General features: G+C 37.7%; 1 protein-coding gene across 3 annotated transcripts in view; it reads left to right on the top strand.

Moving 5' to 3' along the window:
* COMMD10 (COMM domain containing 10) overlaps positions 1–14612 on the top strand; it is a 113941-nt gene extending 99329 nt beyond the window's left edge. Inside the window, exons 7-8 of one of the 3 annotated variants that reach the window (XR_004237679.1) lie at positions 10544–10603; positions 11227–11265. Coding sequence is in view for 1 of the 3 variants with exons in the window: in XM_032097191.1 (XP_031953082.1) it covers positions 10544–10603; positions 11227–11265 (99 nt within the window). In the remaining 2 variants the exon portion in view is untranslated. Of the gene's footprint in view, positions 1–10543; positions 10604–11226 lie in introns of those variants that run through there. The other 2 variants (XM_032097191.1, XR_004237680.1) reach the window with 2 other exon arrangements.
* Positions 14613–17768: the final 3156 nt, after the last annotated feature.

Genomic DNA, 17768 nt, shown 5'->3' with positions numbered 1-17768 from the left:
CCAGCTGTTCCGGGGAGGGGGTTCATGTTGGACATCAGGAAGAAATTTGTCCTGGAAAGGGTTGTTAAACACCGGAATGGACTGCCCAGAAAGGTGGTAGGGGAAGTGTTCAAGAAATGACTGGATATGGCATTTAGTGCTGTGGTTTAGTTGGAATGGTGGTGTTTGGTCACACATTGGGGTCAATGATCTTGGGGGTCTTTTCCAACATTAATGATGTATGATTCTAAGAAAATAGTATTTGCAAACTGACCTGTAACATCTTACTATTCCATTTTTCCCTTTGAAGAACTCATATGTTAGAAAGATAAAAAAGACATTAAGTTTAGTTTAAATATTAATCTTGTGTCTATCTTTGTGAAAAGATTACACCTCATGCACTTTTTATTCCTTGCTCTACCATTTTAGTTTTGCATCATGCAGTGATGTCTTGAAAGAGAAAAATGTAATTAATTTGGAGCTAAACACATTCATTTTGAGAGAGAAGCATAAAAAGTATCTTGGTTTTGACAATTATTGAAACCATTGCAGCCAGCCTGAGTACTGGATTGTGCTCCTGCCATCTCTAAAATAATCCAAATCTAGTACTGTATGCTTTCATATTGCTCACTCTCTTTTAAAGCAACCTCTATGAACTGTAATTAGATAGCACACAGACTTGAAGAAAATAAAAAGGGATTTGATACCCTCTTTTGAATTGCTTATATTAGCCAAAAATTGGTTTTTTTCTTTCCCAAGAGGATATTACTTCTACACTTATGTTCATAGTCTGGCTTGGAAGGACACTGTGATTGAGAGATCTCATTTCATCTTTGATGTATGTGAAAACACACAGAACTTGTACTTTCTGTCCTTAGCACTTTGTCCAGTTTTCAGTAAGCAGTGAGAATTCACACCACTCCACTCCATCAAACTTTGAGTAACTTGTTAGAAAAAGTAACAAAGCAAGATTGCTGAAATTCCATTGTCTGAAATCCAAAATAGCTAATTTTGTGTCATTAGATTGGGTGTAATCTTAAGTGACAAGTAAGAGAAAATTGTTGCTTGATTGCTTCATAGTAAATGGTTGTTTCCACATTCCTGTTAATTTTGTGGAGTCATAATGAGAAAAGACCACATAATCTTTTTCTAATTCTTGTAAAAAGGAGAAGCTTTTTTGTCTAATTTGAGAAACTTTGGTTTTAATGACCTCTTCCAGTTTTGCCGGAGAGATGCCTTTGGCATGTTGCCTGAGAGATGGTGGTGTTTACTTGGTCAGGCTTGTGATGCAACATAATTTTGTTTGCACTCTGATATCAGTGTGTCCTAGATACAAACAGGTAGCACTGATTCAAGGCTTTGCTGGGTTGCTTACAGCAAGGAAGAGATACCACCACTTATTTGTAAATTGTGAGCATAGTAGCAAAAGCTGTAGATATATTACAGCCTTCAGAATACAGTAAAAATTGTAAGTAGGTGACTTCCTCATAAAAATAAATAAATTTTTTAAAAGGATAAAATATACATTACCTTACAAACAACCTTATTCCCTAAGAGTTCTGTCTTTGATCCTGCTGGGGACTAGACATCCCTCATTCCTGCATGACTTCCCTGTTTCTCAACAGCTGAGATTTGTGTGCAAGCCCCCAGTTGCTAGCTGCTGGAATGATTTGCCCACTGGAGATCAAAAACATACTCACTGACAGCCACTAACATCCTTTTAGCACAGAAAAAGAAAGCCCCAAACATTTTTTCTTTGCTGGTCTGCCTAACAAAATCCAAATTGGTGATACTCCGAGTGACCCATTTCAAACAAAAAGAACTAATTTACAAATTATCTAATCTCGACATTTTGTAAATATTTAAGCAGATTTTTGAAAGGGTGTTTTCACATCAGTTACATTGATTTCATGTGGATTTGAGCTTCCTTAGATCTTTCTTCTCACTGCTGGCATCTTTTATCCAACCTCTTTTCTTGTGCCTCAGTAGAAACAATAGATACTTTCAGGTATTCCATTGATGCAGAAAGAATGGCTTTTTGTGGTAATACAATACAGCATTGCAGTTTCTTACTGAACCAGGTAGGCTCAGAAACTAATAATTCAAAAAGATGCCAGCTTCCTCCATTCTTAAATGGAGGTATAAAACCTTCTTAAAATGTTAGTCATCTGCATGACTTCACCATATAGTATTTCTGTCTCATCTGTATCTCTAGATATGGATGCAGATGATAACAACCCAGGTTTCTTCTTTGGACAAAGGAGGTTTTATCTGGCTTTTAGATGAGAACAAAGGGGTGGCTTCCTGAGTGGTAGGATCACAATTTGAGCTTCCTCTAAGTCCTGCTTCATACCCAGTATTAGATATGTAACTGATTAGAACATAAAGGTTTTGTAATTCCAGGTTAATTACCTCAGCTGCAAGCAAGCTGTGTGAGAAGCTCTTTAAAAAACTCTGTACATGGTGTTGAGCTGCTCTTCTTGCTGTAGGATGTTTTGACCATTGTATATCTAGATACAAATACTTCTCAGTCTGCCTTTGATGCTGTAGGCTGAGCTTTGGTGTTCCAAGACACCCAAGGTGCAATGTTTGCCATTTAAGCTCATAATCTTAAATTGCGAATTCCAATACTAGGCTAATGTTGCGCTTAATATTTACACTCAGTTCTGTTAGTTTCCTAGAATTTGATTATTTTCTGATTGCATTAGAGAAAATACTCCACAACTATAGCTACGTGACATCTTTTTGATATGTTGTTTTTAAAAATTAATAGGGCTGTGATCAAATCTGGTGAACATGTGAGGTCAGAAAAGCTTGAGAGCATTTCTGGTACCAGCATGCTTATGCCTAGGCAGAGGCATAAGGCAGCATGCTTATGCCTTCTTCAGCAGAGGTTATCTGTGAATACAATAATAATAAGAAAAGTGAATTCCTTATCATTCAAGGTGAATGTAAGACTGTTGTGTCAGTTTTGTTGTAAGCTATCTTTAGAAATCTGAACTCACTGGTCTTCATGGTTTTTGAAGACTTACATGCTAGCCCTAGTGGAAATAAAAGAAACACAGAATCAAAACTGCCTAGTTTTCCTTGCAGTGTTCCTAAACTTAATTTTTAAAATATCTTAAGTTCTGTGACAAATGAGATGTACCAAAATGTGAAAGATAAGAATTTAATTACTTCTGAGGAATAAAACCAGTTATCACAGTACAGTTCTGACTAAAGAAGAAGTATTTTGATAGTTACAGTATAAGCAGTATGCAAAAATTAGGGTGTATGTGATTTCCCATGAACTCTTTTTTCCAAACTTGATACAGTGAAATTTAATAGGAAGAAAGAGTGGTTTTTTGTTTGGTTTTTTTTTTTTTAAATTTTTAGTAAGATTGCTTCTTCAGAGAGCTTTCTGCAGTATTTGGACTACAGTATAATTTGGAAAATTAGGTGAGAGATGAAACAGGAACTTAATGATTATTAGGACCTGTGTTCCTCAGATTAATCTGTGACATGCTTAGTAATTGTGGCAACCTTTCAGTATATTAAACAATTTTTAAACATGTTTTGTTGGATATACTGTTGTTGGAAATTACGCATGTTTTGCTGTTGAGTCCTGAGAATATAGTGATATTTGTGTGGATGGATGCTTTTTGCTGTTAGTGATTGAATCCATGTGGAGTCTAGCTAGGAATCAGTCAGGAGCTTGAGCAGTGTGTATAGTTGTCTTCAAAGAAGGAAAGGGCATGTGAGGGTAAATACAAAATACAGAACTGACATAAAGCAAGTCAGCCTTTCAATAGATCTTCTATGAGCCATTTTCTGTAGGTGCAACATACAGGGAAGTATCACTATAAAAGACATGCTTTTAAGTGATAGGCATGCACTGATGCACATCTGCCACCCATTTCTCCAAAAAGTGAGTTTGTTCACTGTGATGTTTTTCTAAAAGTGTCTTTAACATAATCTGCACAGAAGTGCCAACCCTCATCTCTGGATTTCTGGTTTTGAGAGGTTTTCCATGCAAAAGAATCATTAAAACCAATATAATGATGGTATTTATAGGAATGTAAATTCCTAGGAACCCTTTGCCTGGATACAGCTATTGGAAAAAACAGTGCTTTTCTATCTCTTATTTTCTTTAGCAAGATGGTATTTACTCTGAAAAGGTGTACTGAGGTGAAAACTGTAGTTTTGGTTTTTTTTCCCAGATAATTCTGTCAGTTTTAAAAACATTTTTCTTACCTACTGTGAAGAAAGGGACCAGTCTGCCTTTAATGCTCTGTCATATTCCCAGCCTATGTGTCTTTTTAGCAGTTGTGTCCTATTTCCTGTCTCTAGTTTTGCATCAGTTCAGCCAGCCAGTACTGGATATTTTTGTGAGGATGGAGGGAAACAGGAGGAATGAAAATGGTAATGACTGACATTTCTTATTGCAGTTTGGGAGTATGTCAGGTCTTCCGTGTCTCCAAAGGCCTGCCCAGTCTATTGCCTTACTACCAGACTGGGCAATAAATTTATTCTCACCAGTTTCCATGAAAATGTGCTTAAATGATCCTGAATCTGCTGGAGCGAGATTAAAGATTTATCTGTACGTATCTCCATCAATTCCAGTAACATGTTGGTTAGATCGCAGGAATCAACACAGAGCTTTGGCTAGGGGACTTATATAGAGATTGCAAAGAGAGGGAAAGACATCTTTAGTATGATGCAGATCTTGATCTCTCTGAATCCACAGGGAATTTGAATTTCTTAAGCTTATATGAAAAAAAAAAAGCAACTTTGAAAGTTAGAATGCGGTACATTTACAAACTAGATGTTGATATATTGGTCAGGAAAAGAGTGGATTGGTATCTTACATTTTATAACAGTTGCACACTGGAACTTGAAACGCATGTAATTCAGTCATAAAACATGATTTTTTTTCTCTACAAAAATAATAATTTGGTATTGCAAATGGAAATAAGCTTGGAAAAAGAAAGAAGTTTGAAGGTCACATTTTTTGGTGATGTGAAAGAAGTTTAATTAGGAATATATTAGTCTGTACTTAACTCCCTGTGTTTTGCTGAATCCCTGAGCTGAATTACATCCATCTACAGCTGTAAGAATATGAAGAAGTTTAATTACTATCTCTTATGTGCAGAGAGTTAAGAAACAGGTGTGCTTCTAAGAGATGCTGGTCTGTTTTAATGCATATGCTCTTCTTAAAATTCATCTTCCTGACCAAGCAGCTCAAACTTTTTGATAAATTCTGTGAGGTACAAATAGAAAAAGGGCTGTAAGTTTTAAGTGCCTAGGTGAATGCATAGTTTTCCAAGCAAGTTTAAAGGAAGTCTGAATTAATGTAGCACAGAATTGGATAGGTCCAGAGGGAAATGTAGGCTATTAAGAATCAACTGGGGTCTGTTTAGGAATGAATCTTAATTTGTTCATAAACTAGTTAGCTTTGTTGTCCACCTTCTCTTACATCTGAGATTTTAAGGATGTCCAATAGGAATAAATTGGAGAATGCATAGCAAATGTGAAAATGTTCTTCTCTCAAACCTAATGGAGATATGGCTCAAGATAGTATTAAAGGTAATACTAGAGAATATGAAGACTGGGATATATGTTGCTTCACTTAGTTACTATTAATAAATTTTGCTGGATATACTGTATTTTTTTACATGTGCTCAGTCACAGAACATTATCATTATCAGTAGACTTTTAGGTATATAAACCAGCCTATCACTCCATCTGTTTCAAAATACTTGGCATTTATTTTTCAACATCACTGACATAGTGATAGCTTTGCAGTGCAGAACAGCAATATCAGTTTTTTGTATTAAAGTTAGCTTTAAAGCCAGAAGTTTGGCTTTTATTTATAACTTCTGGTGCATTACTCTATGCTTACACATGGGGTTGGGGACTTAAATGTGTGGAATAGCTGTGTAATAGGTAAGGTTGCAAAACTCTGTCATTAGTAATAAGGCTTTTGCAGTAGTACATTGAATAGGAATATCTAGAGCACTGTATTAAAAAAACCAACAAAACACTACCAAACAAATAAACATCCCCACTGTAAAACAAACCAAACCAACCAAGCGACCAAGGAACCAAACCAACCCCTAAAAGCAAAACCCAGTCCTTTGGTTATAACCAGAAATTTGCCTCTGCTTTCTGAAGTCTTTTAAGGAGACATTTTTTGCTTGGTTTCCACAGAAATATTTTGCACCAGGAAGGTATTCATGTTTAAAATAGTTAGCCGAGATAATGGGAAATTGGAGACTCTTACACATCTTGTATACTTGTATCTTCATCATTTTATGCTGATGATCATGTTCAGCTAAAAATTTGCCTAATTGTTTGGTGGTGATTGTAAGCTAAGTGTATATTAAATGACTGTGGCTATTTTGTAGAATTAGCCAGACATTCAGAATGGTTGTTTTGGACAGGATAGCATATTAATATTGACTGGGAATACAGAGGTTTTATCTTCATTTTCCTCTCCTTTCTCTCTCCTCTTCCCTGCCCCCCTTCTACCCTCAAAGGAAATTTGGTTTTAGAGGCTGATGAAGATGTTACATTTTTTAAAATAATACCAGACAGTAAGTGAGAAGATACTTAAGGGGAGAAAACAGCCCTAATCAGTTAAACTTATTAGAATTTCACAGTTCTCAGGAGGCTGTAAGTTGTAAATTGATACAACCCTGAGGTGAGAGAAGAGGTGGAATGAAATCAGATTTCATCTAGACGTATGAAGGCAAAATGGCACTAGAATCTAATTTTAACACTTAAAATACATGGCCAAACATGTTAAACCACTCATTTCAGAAAGCTTATTACCATATTCCTTGCAGTGAATTCGGGGGATATAAAGATTTTTCTTGGTGACACCTGCAATTCACACAGACCTTTCCAGTAGTAAATGCAGTGCTCTGTCATGTTTTACAGTAGATGAACACATTAAACTTAACTGCAACTTTATTTAGCTAACATGCTGCACATACTCTTTAGCTATGCTCAATAAGCATATTGCTCCAGTGCAATCCCTGCCACCCTTCATGGGTATTGTATCAGACAAAAAGCCTTTCTCTGTGTTTTCAAAGCAGCCCAAAGAATGAACGTTTGGTACTTTAGAGATTTCTTTGTCTTCATAACAATAGCATGCTCGGCTATATTTTTCTGATATGAAACTGCCACCCTCAAGGCTAAAACTCTTAAGAGTAGGAGCTAGGACTTAACACTGGCACAGCAACAAAATTTGGGATGTAATTAGAAAAATTATTGGAGTGACAAAGTGTGACAATGAGAATAAATTCAGTTTCGTTTTCTTTCACATGAAGATGATAACAGCTAAGAGAAAATGGGATGCCAGAAATGGGGGAGAGAGTAGTGTGAAGATGAGGAATGGGAAGAAATTTATAGAGGAAAGAGGAAGAAAGAATGATACACTTGATAAAAAGAAGAAAAGAAGTTAGACATCCAGCAAATTGCTGGTTTCTTATTTACATCTGGGAAACACATACTAGATCAGAGGCAACATCTGAAAACCTGTATGTGCAGATAAAAGAAGTCAGCTTTGCTGTACTTTTCATAAACAGGTTGAGGTTCTGTCTGCACACAGTGACATTTAATTAAGTAAGTAAGCTGAAAGCGATTTTTTTTCATCCTGTGTTTTAGTTATGGTTGAAATATTATTGGGGTTTGTAATTTTGTATGCTTATCTGAGTAAAATTCCATTTAGTATATTAGGAATTAGCCTGCTCTGGGGGATTTAGCAATATTCTATCTACACAGTAATTTTTAAGACAATTTTACTGAGTAATTGAAGAACTGGGTGGTAACCTAGTCCTGTGGAACACAATTTTAATTGCACTTGTTTATGTTCACACAGAATAAAGCAAGTAAGTGAATAATGGATATCTCAGCTAAAAATGGGGGACCATCAGCCACCTGAGAAGTAGGGTTTTTTTGTGTGGATCTGGTTATGATACAGTGTTTTTGTAGTTTATACAGGAACTCCTGACCAGATAATAATGATTATTTGTCACCTTCCTTAAGGGACTCATGCTAGTGAGAAATTTAATATAGTAAAGATAACATTTTTGACTGGTGCCATACTTCTGCATGGGTTTTTTTGTGATGCTACTCTATGTTGAAGTGGTGTAGTAGATGTACTAGGTTTTTACACATATAAACAAATGTGTTTTAGCAGATGATTAAGTGCAGATAAACAACATATTTCATACAAGATTGTTACACCTCTCTCCCGCTGACACTCTTACTCCTACCCCAGATGAGAAACATAGCCTAGCATGGCATGCTTTCTTTTAATCTCCACAGACATTTGCCTGCCACAATCCAACATAATTTTTATCCTAGTTATCAGAGTATGATTATTAAATAATAATGGGAAGAGAGATCTCATCCTGTTCATAAAGCATAGTGGGTTTTTTTGAGTGTAAAGAGAACCTGAATTAAAAGGTGTGCACTTCTTTCATTTGCATACACTATCTTTTAACTAACAGTAATTAATGTAGTTAGAAAATATGAAAGACTAGCAGAGAAAAAGAGAGAGAGAATTGATTGTGCTTGCTGATCTAAAGTAGTATCAGAACATGCCCATCTTGCATGAGACATCAAGATCGGAGAAATGAGATCAGATGGTCAGATGTCTTTCTCTGCCCCTCTCTGGAGGCACTGCAAAACTGTCGTATCAAAATCCAACAGACTGCCCTTCCAGAAATCATTCAAGAAATGACCCTAACTATTAATTGTGAGTGATAAACTTTCAAGATACATATATTCCTTTCATTCTGAACCTCTTCTTTGCAGTTTTGATTCCTTCCATTCAATTGCCCAAATCCTTCTAGAAAGTCAAATGCCTAACAAACGTCCCAGCTGAAATGGTAGATCCCTTTGCCATAAGTGTATCTTTCTTCTTTCCTCTACCCCCTTTCTCTTCTGAAAAAAACCCTTGTTTGCTTTCTTTTTTGTTTCTTAGCTGTTAGAAAGCCTTTAAAAATGCTTTTACTTCCCTGTCATGGCATTATGCTCTTTGGAGGGAGGATCAGCTGGAGTCATGGCAAAGAGAACTGCTGTCCTGGTAGTTTTATTTTGTATTCGCCATACGATTCACAGTATTGCATTGTTCCTTCCCAGAGGGGGAAGATTGGTCTCTCATGCAAATCACTGGTCCTTTTCTAGGCTTTTGTAGCTGTCCTGAAATTGTTGGAAGGGATCCTTCTTTCTGCAGAGCGAGAAGGAGGAATTGCACCAGACAGGCTGGCCCCAGTTATTTTATCTCTTTCCTGTGTCTCTTAGAGCTCCTTTTGAGGAGCAGGCACCAGGCAGTACCTATACTGTGTTCCCAGGGCTTCTGCTGGTCTTGTGTATTTGGTACGCCAAATTCAGTGACATTATTTGGCATAACTTGAGACTTGCATCGCTATGAGTACACAGAATCTGGCCCACAGCCTTGTCTGTATGCAAAAGTGTCCTTGCTCATTTAAGCTGAGTGGATAAATAAGTGCTTTTCTACTCACCCAAGTGGTACATGAAGTTGGTACCAGTTAAAGAAACGTGGTGTGTGTACGTTATTTCAGCTGATAATATTTTGTGAGTAGAGGTGTCCACAGATTCAGCTTTCACAGAGCCTCATTAGTGTTCACGGAAGTGCAGCTTTTATCCTCAGGAATGCCTCCAAGCCTTGAAAAATCTAAGAAAAATGAAGAGAATGTGCAGAAATAGAAATTTACTTTTAAATAAATAAAGTCATAAAGTGAAGTAGAAGGAATAAGGCTAGGAACTGTATGGATAGATCTGCACTGTGATTGAAGGTAGCAGGCTGCAAGCAAGTTAAGCAGGACAGAAATTCTAATTTAACCCCCATCTCCACAGCCATCAGCACATGCATGCGGAGGATTATTGCCACAATCTCTTTTATCTACAGTAGTTTTCATCAGTTGTGTTATTTTGTGGGCTTTTTTAGTGTTTAAGCATTGCTTTGAAGCTGTTGTGTTAATTGTTAACTTGGGCTGAATCTGCATGGATGCTTATAGCAGTGTCAGCATGCTAAGATTGGAACTGTTGGATTAATGAATGGAGGTATCAGCTCTGTGCCTGTGCAGTACGTTAATAGCTGTGCCGGTTCAATCAAATACACTACTGACTTTGTCGCTGTGAAATGGTATTTACCAGATGGACTGCTGAGAAAGATGAATGTAATCTTTCATTTTTGTCTGACTTAAAAATAAGGTAACTAAATCCTTTACATTGATTATTTTATTACTGTTCTTCACAGGAGGAGAATAGATATACTGGTAGATTTGAATTCTTTACTTAAATGAAATATACATGTATGAGGAACATTGTAGTGAATGGAAGGAAACTAACCATTTTCTTTCACGTATTTTGATCTCATATTCTGATTTACTGGAGTTAATTCTAAAAAGAAAAGAAACGAAATGAAACAAAATGAAACAAAAAGAAAAAATAAAAGGGAAAAGAATAGAATAGAAAGAAGAAAGAGAAAAGCGTATGCTTATTCCTTCTTTTTGTTTAATCTGTTTGTTTTCTTTTTTCTTTTTTACAGAACCTGAAGAAGGTGTTTGTAGAATTTAGCCACCAAGAGCTGTTTGAGTTCTACAACAAGGTCTGTAGATTTTACAATATTATAGTTTCTTTGTAAACACCTTATGCTGCTCAGCAGGAAGTGTTGCCTGTGTGAATTAAATCTAATAAAACTGGAAAAAAGGGATCCAACTTAAATTAAGGCTGTTAGATTTCTTTGATTACATAAAGCCCTTTCAAGAAGAGCCTGTGCATTCAACTTTGGAAGGCAGGGCTTGGGTCATTGTAAGCATACCTGACAGTTAGATCAGGAGGAGTAGCTGATGATTAACAGTGGGGGTCTCTCTGGAAAGAGCATCTTTGTGTTACATCTTCAGTCAAGATGCTAGCCTCGTAATCCAGTCAAAATGAACTCTCTTATTTTTTTTCCTTATTATGCATTGGAAATTCACAGGAAAACATCTGTGCATGCTAAAGAGGTAGTATTTAGACAACTGTTTCTTTAAAATTTGAATATTTAAACTGCAGCAATGAATTCTAATAGCTTCATGTAAAAACAAATATTCATGAGTACAGGATTTTTATATTGGTATGCAAATACACTTGGTATGCGTAGTTGAAGATATTGGATATTTCTGTTTGCATGTTTCTAAACAACATTTTATGAGTGGAGGTTTTTTTCTCTCTTTTTGTTCCTTTAAATAGCTGGAAACTATACAAGCACAGCTGGATTCCCTTACGTGATGTTTTTGAAGACTTATTTCTCCATCACGCTCCTGCCGCCTCATTATTTTGAATTGAAGATAGATTGCCAAGCTGTGTTTGTTGAAGGATCAGCGGGTTGCTTCTTGTAAAATTATATGGCTTATCTGCTTTTTAGACCAGTACCATTAACCAAGAGTCTTTGTCAAGAGTCTGAAGATTCTAATGGACTTTCTCTTGTTTGCTTAGCAATTGTGAAAAATGTCTTCTTTACTTGCAGTGGGGGAACACCCTGCCCACCCCCCCTCCCCACTCCCCCCCCAAAAAAAATGAATGCTACCCTGCTTCAGAAATATTTTTTTCATGCTATTATGTGTGTTAACTCGATTCTGGTAGAAATTTGCATGCTAGTGAGAGACTAGGAAAAAAATCCTTCTTTGTAGACATAAATGTAAAAGTTGTAAGAAAATACACAGCTAATAAAATTTCTATCCTTTTAAAATACTGTTCACTCAATTGATAATGCTTCTTGCAGATTTGTCAAAATAAATTCAGAATTTAAAAAGTACTTGGTTTATTTTGGGGCTAGTCAAACTTCATTTCGTTATCTTTGTTCTATTTTAGTTTGGTGGTTTTTTTTTAATTTGAAGTAATCAACAATGTCTCTGATTTTGGTGTTTACTCTTGGCACTGAAAACAAACATGGCTTCTTAGCACTGCATGACCACTAATGAATCTAAGTAGTATGGTGTATAACTGAGGGGAGAAATCTCAGAGTATAAACCAAAAAGTACTGAAATGGTCTGACAGATTTCTGAAAGCTGTGTTGATCCTTCCTCATGCTGTTTTTACCACTGTTTTTACATTGATCAGGAAGATTTGAAGTACAATTATTAAAGGCCGAGTTAGTCATACTTTCACCCATTAGTTCCAGATGATTCATGAGCAGCATGAGAAAGGCAAAAGTCATCTTAGTTCTTGTTTGATGCCATTTGACAGGCTACTTCATTGCTGCACAGTATACAACTCTGGGCTCTGGGCTTATGGAAGGTGAGAGGAAATTTGCCTGTTCAGAGATTCCCTGAACAAGATTTTTTTCTTCCTGATGCCTGTATCAGGGATGTAAGTATAACCAAAATGTATGTTCTGAATCGCTGGTTCTTCTGAATAGTTTAGGTCTTCCTGTGCCAGAATTCCTGCCTTGTTGCTTTTCGAGGGATGTTTTTTGCCTTTTTATTGCTTTGTTATGAATTGTGCTGTCACCTCTAGAATGTGAGGTTTGCACAAGGTGTCCAAGGTGCAAATTAATAGATTCAGATGATAAAGCCATTAACAGCCTATGTATGGGTAAAGGGCACTGAAGGGAAAACACACACTTAAAACCACAGTTCTTAGCTCTTAAATGAAATGCCAAATGTTACTCTACCGTTCTGGTACAGTAACACTGTTATCCTGAAAGAAGAAGTGAATCACCATTGCACAGGAGAATATTACCTACCATAGCTTGGGAGGCTGGCTGCCAAAATTATGTCTTGTCATAAGCCCCTGCAAATGTGCCATATCTTCTGGAGATAAAATGCTCCCACCCACAGATGTCACATCCTCAGTGTGGCTGTTCAACAAGGGCTTGCCAGCCTGCTCATCTCATGCTGCATAGACAGGTGTGTGTGTGCAGGTGGACACAGCCCCACCATTCCCTCTGCTTGCTGACATTAGCAGTGCTTTGTAGTTAGTGCAGCTAGGGAAATCCTCTGCTGCATGATGTGTTCTCTAACAGGCCTATGGCACAGTATGTTTCGTCCTAGGATGCTGCTCTTGAGCCTTTTCGCTGAGTTTCCAGAGCTTATGTTCTGGAAGTCAGATCTGAAGTGAGTTCAGATTTTCCTGTGTGGATACAGGACATACTAAGGCAGTTGTATGAGGGGTTTAAGTTATCTTTGTGAATGTAGGCAGTGATTGATGTACCCTGGTGGAGGAGGTGAAGGCTGGGCTAGCTTGGAGAGCAAGAGGCATTGGACAAATCAGCAGGTGCATCTGAAAAGAAGAAGTCAGAGTAGGAAGAAATGGAGCACAAGAAAAAGGAAGGAGAGGATAGAGAAATGGATATTCCCAAGGATGGAATTTGAGTGTTGAAAAATATAAGGAAGAGAGCAGAAACACTAGAAAAGATGACAAAAGTATATATACAAAGAAAATATTGAGCAAAGGGGGAGAAAAACCTTATAGAAGAGTGAGAGGAAAAATGGGAAATCAAAGTAAACCTGAATTAACTATGGAAGCTATCCAGTTGTATAACTGCATCTCGTATTTCAAACTAACCCAGAAGTGTCAACCTTGGTGCAAAGTGGACCATGACCAAAGTGTGGGATAATGAAAACCGGATTTTAAATCTAGCTTTAATAGGAAATATTTTAAAAATTATAAAAGTATGTTGGAAGGGAAGAAAAAGCCTAAGATTGCAGTAATTCGTTTAATGTTTATCCTTGTTTGCAGATGACTGAAAAGATTTATGATTTCTTTAGAAGTGGCTGTCTTTTATTTTTTACTAACTGTGTTGAATTCTTATTGTCAAAAGCCTTATGTAAGAAGTACAAGTGGTCCTTTAGTCAAGGACCACTGAGAAATAAACATTTAGTTTAAAAACACTTTTCTGTGTGTAAGGGGAAGCTTTGGGGTTGTACATTGTTATGTAGTGAGGGCAGAACTTGTACTGTCTTGGAGAAGATTTTATCAGTTAAATTTAAATGCTCCTGAGTAAGCAGAGAAAATTGACTAACTGAGAAAGAGCAGAAGAATTTAGGGAGTTTTTGTTAGGTCTTGCAGAGAAGAAGGCTTTTATCCTGGTTGCTTCTCTCTGGGCCTGTTTGGACTTGGAGAGGGCAAGTTTAGTATTCCCCTGAGAGAAGCTGCCTCTGCTTGGTTTGTATAAAGTCCTGGTGTCTCAGAGGTGTCAGTGAACAAGAGGGAAAACAAGCACTGGCACAGACTGGGTGATGCCTGGGATGATCTACCTGCAGCAGGGACTAGACCCAGTGCCTTAGAGGTGGCAGAAAGAAAAACACTTCCTGGGAAGAAGGTGGCATGTAGACTACACAGAACTGAACACACCAGGTTGGTGTGGGAGCCTAGACAGGCATGTGCACTGAAAGTGTTCAAGCTTTGGTTATGTGCTCTGGTAAAAAACAGAACAGTGAGTCTCGGGGGTATTTTGAAGGTTTTACTGCAGAAAGTGTAAAGGATGCATCCCATGCTCTTTTTGGTTCAGGATCCTAGCATATTGGCCTGTAATATCTCTTGGACATGATCCAGATTTGAAATTATCAAGGCTTCACATAGTGTTGTAAGAAGATATTTGCAGAGATTTATTGAACTCTAAAACTGGAAATTGGGATGAGTAAGAATTACTAAATCTTCTTTCAGATCTTTCAGTGCATTTTAAAAACATTTGATTCATCTTTGTTCAGACATTGAAGACAGTATTTTCAGTGACTGTACTTCTTTCAAAACTATAATTTCGAAATCTGCCTCAAATGAACTATTGGCAAAAGAAGGAAATAATTTGATTCAGGTATCACACGCATCAGTATTGTTTTGACATGAAAACTTGGAGTTCTGGGCCTAAGGGAAAGTAGTGTGAGAACTGCTTTGAAAATACCAAATTACTGGTGAAGAGCAACGGTTGTACATCACTGAGCAAAACTCACACTAACAGCACATTAATTCTTGTTGAGTACAAATGCATTAGATTATCTTTGCCCAGTTCAGACATGGACATGTAATTACTGTTTCTTAAGCAAATGCAAAATACCTGTAAGTTTTTGCGTTTTATTTTTGTTGAAATAAATTATATAGTTAGACAAATACAGCTTTGCTGTCTCAAATTTTGACGAACTGCTAAACCTCTTTTGGCTCTCCAGAGAAAGCTTTCAAATTCTCCTTTAATTCCTGGGTTTGCTGACATGTAAATTTTGAATAATGACCTGTAGCTTCATTTCCTACAGTCTGATTTTAACGGCTCTAAAGTCTTGTTCTTTCAAAGCACAAAGCATTTACTGACATGCTAATTCTTACCTTGGTCGAAGGAAGTAAAGTGGTTATTGTTGTAAAACATTATAAGCTCCCCTTCACACTTGGTCATATTCTTATATTCTTGTTTCCAACAGCATCAGTGACATTTCATTGCTTGGCTGTATTGGCATATCATATCTTCAAAGATCATGAATTCTCTCACATGATGGTAAAATAATGACAGAGCTTAATAATGCCTGCTGACCAGTAAGTATCATAGCATTTTGTGACCCTTTTATAGCTTATTTGACCAATGAAAATGAGTAATGGTTTGAGCCACTGTGCGGAAGATCCTTTTCTATGGAGCAGATAAACTGACCTGAGTAACAGTGATTTCAAGTAGGTGGGTGAACCACAGTGCTGCTGTCCAATACACTATTGATGGTGTTACATGAAGATAAACTAGTAAGATGCTTTTATCTGCAATTGCATAAATTGATTCCTAATTTCCACACAAATGAATCCGTTTTGTTGGATCTTCCCTTGGCCTTCTTAATTGTTGATCAGACCAAATTATATGCTGTGATTTTAACTGAAATAAACTGTTTAGATGATCCTTTCATCCCTTCATTATTTTGCTTCACAAGAGATAAAAGCTACTGGTCTGTTACAAATCAGATAGTGTTCATCTGTGTTCAGCTATGTATCCAGGAAGCACTTGTGCCTCTCACTGACAAGATTAATTTTTTCTCTGTTGAGGTCAAAATATATCTCATGGTTATCCGATGTTTTCTCTGATTATTGAAATCATAGGAAGGCAATTTGGAGTCTGGAAGCATAACTGTCTTGACCGGTTCTAGTAAGATGATCACATTTTTAGAGCGCTTTTAACTTCTTGTCATCGGTGTTAAACATTAATTGCCCCTTTATGGTAATATAAAACATACATTCAAGGAAATGTAGATGAATGTAGTACCTGTCTCTGAGATGGATGTGCAGATCCACAGAGGCCAGCACAGGCAGCTGGCCTCTTCTGTAGAGTACTAGTTCTGGACTGGAAACACTGGGGCACCAGATCATCTCTTTTGGCATTCACTCTCTGATCATTCAGGACAAGGGAAGGGAGGAGTAAGCAGCACTCCTTAGACAGTGCTAACAAGATTGCTTGCATATGCTCTGTGTTGCAAGGGTTGTCCTATGAGGGTTAATATGAAGAGCTCTGCATATGAGTGAGCTGACTTTATTTCATTTAGTTCCCATCCACAGTTTCAGTAGGTGGGGCAGCTTTAATAAATTGCATTTCATGGGCAGCATGAGAATGCTGCACTTTTTCTGTCATGCACTTGTATTCTGCTTCTTTGTTAAAAAAAGAAGAAAATAATCAGTTTAAGAAATTTTGCAGTTAATGTGTATAGTATGATGCCATGAAGATTTTTGCCTTTTCTTTTATACCCCTGTTATATCTTTTTACAACTTCTGTATTCTTAGTGCTTTTTCCCTACATTCTTGGACTTGTTTGTTCAGCTAGGAGACTAAACATTTTAGAAGCTCCGTAGGTAGGGGTTAGTGTGCCCCAGACCCCAAGGTCCTCTCCAGAACACATTCTGTAAACCAAGATAGAACCATCCAGGAGAAGGTTCCTTGGGGAGGGGGGGGGCCTCATTCAAGCCTCTCGTTGGGGAATTTTTGATAGATATGCTAATTAGTAAAACCTATAATGTTATACCCGATCTTTTGGGGGTGCATTGTGGTGTGCATTTTGGTGCATTCAACCTGGACGCAGTGCACCTAAGGAGCCTTAAAATAAATGCCAAGGTAAAATCCCTTTTTCCCTTCTAACCATGTTTGACTCTTGGTTTTAAGACCAGGAAAAGCCATCAGTTGCTGGCGACCACGAAGAGACCCTAAAGACCTTGAAACTCGCAGTCTTGGGTTGGAACACATCTTGCTTTGCCCCTCTCTCTGCCGGCAAATTACAGAGGGGCTGGAGCAACGATCCAGGACTGTGACCAGGACTTTAGGACCCAGCACGGAAAGGAAGGTGAGTTAAAAGGGGACCGATATTACCGATATTACCAATATTTTGCCAGCACTAGGGAAGGAGATCTCCGAGGGGTTGGAAAGGTTGGGGGCAGAGAAGCCCATGGAAGGGGAAAGCTTAAACCTTTCCCCTGCAAACTGTGGAAAGGAGGGGGTGCCCTCTGTGCAGTCCACAAGAGCCCAGAGGCTGCACCCTACGCAGCCGCAGCAGTGGCTCAGAGGTTGGCTGGTTGGTTGGTTGGTTGGTTGGTTTGGCTGGTTGGTTGGTTGGTTGGTTGGTTTGTTGGTTTGGCTGGTTGGTTGGTTGGTTGGTTGGGATGTCAAGTGGCTGTGGGCTTGAATCCTGTTGAGACCAGTTTTTCGCATGCGCGCCTTTACTGTTTGCTAAAATGAGTTGCTTTTTAGTATTTTGAGGTGCTGTTTTGAGGTGTTTGTGTAGTAAGCTAGATAAACTGCCCAGGAAGTCGGAATTCCGAGGCCAGATTGCAGGCTGAATT

This window comes from Corvus moneduloides, chromosome Z (assembly GCF_009650955.1).
Source record: "Corvus moneduloides isolate bCorMon1 chromosome Z, bCorMon1.pri, whole genome shotgun sequence".
Taxonomy (NCBI): Eukaryota; Metazoa; Chordata; class Aves; order Passeriformes; family Corvidae; genus Corvus; species Corvus moneduloides.
This window is presented reverse-complemented; position numbering and strand designations above follow the sequence as displayed.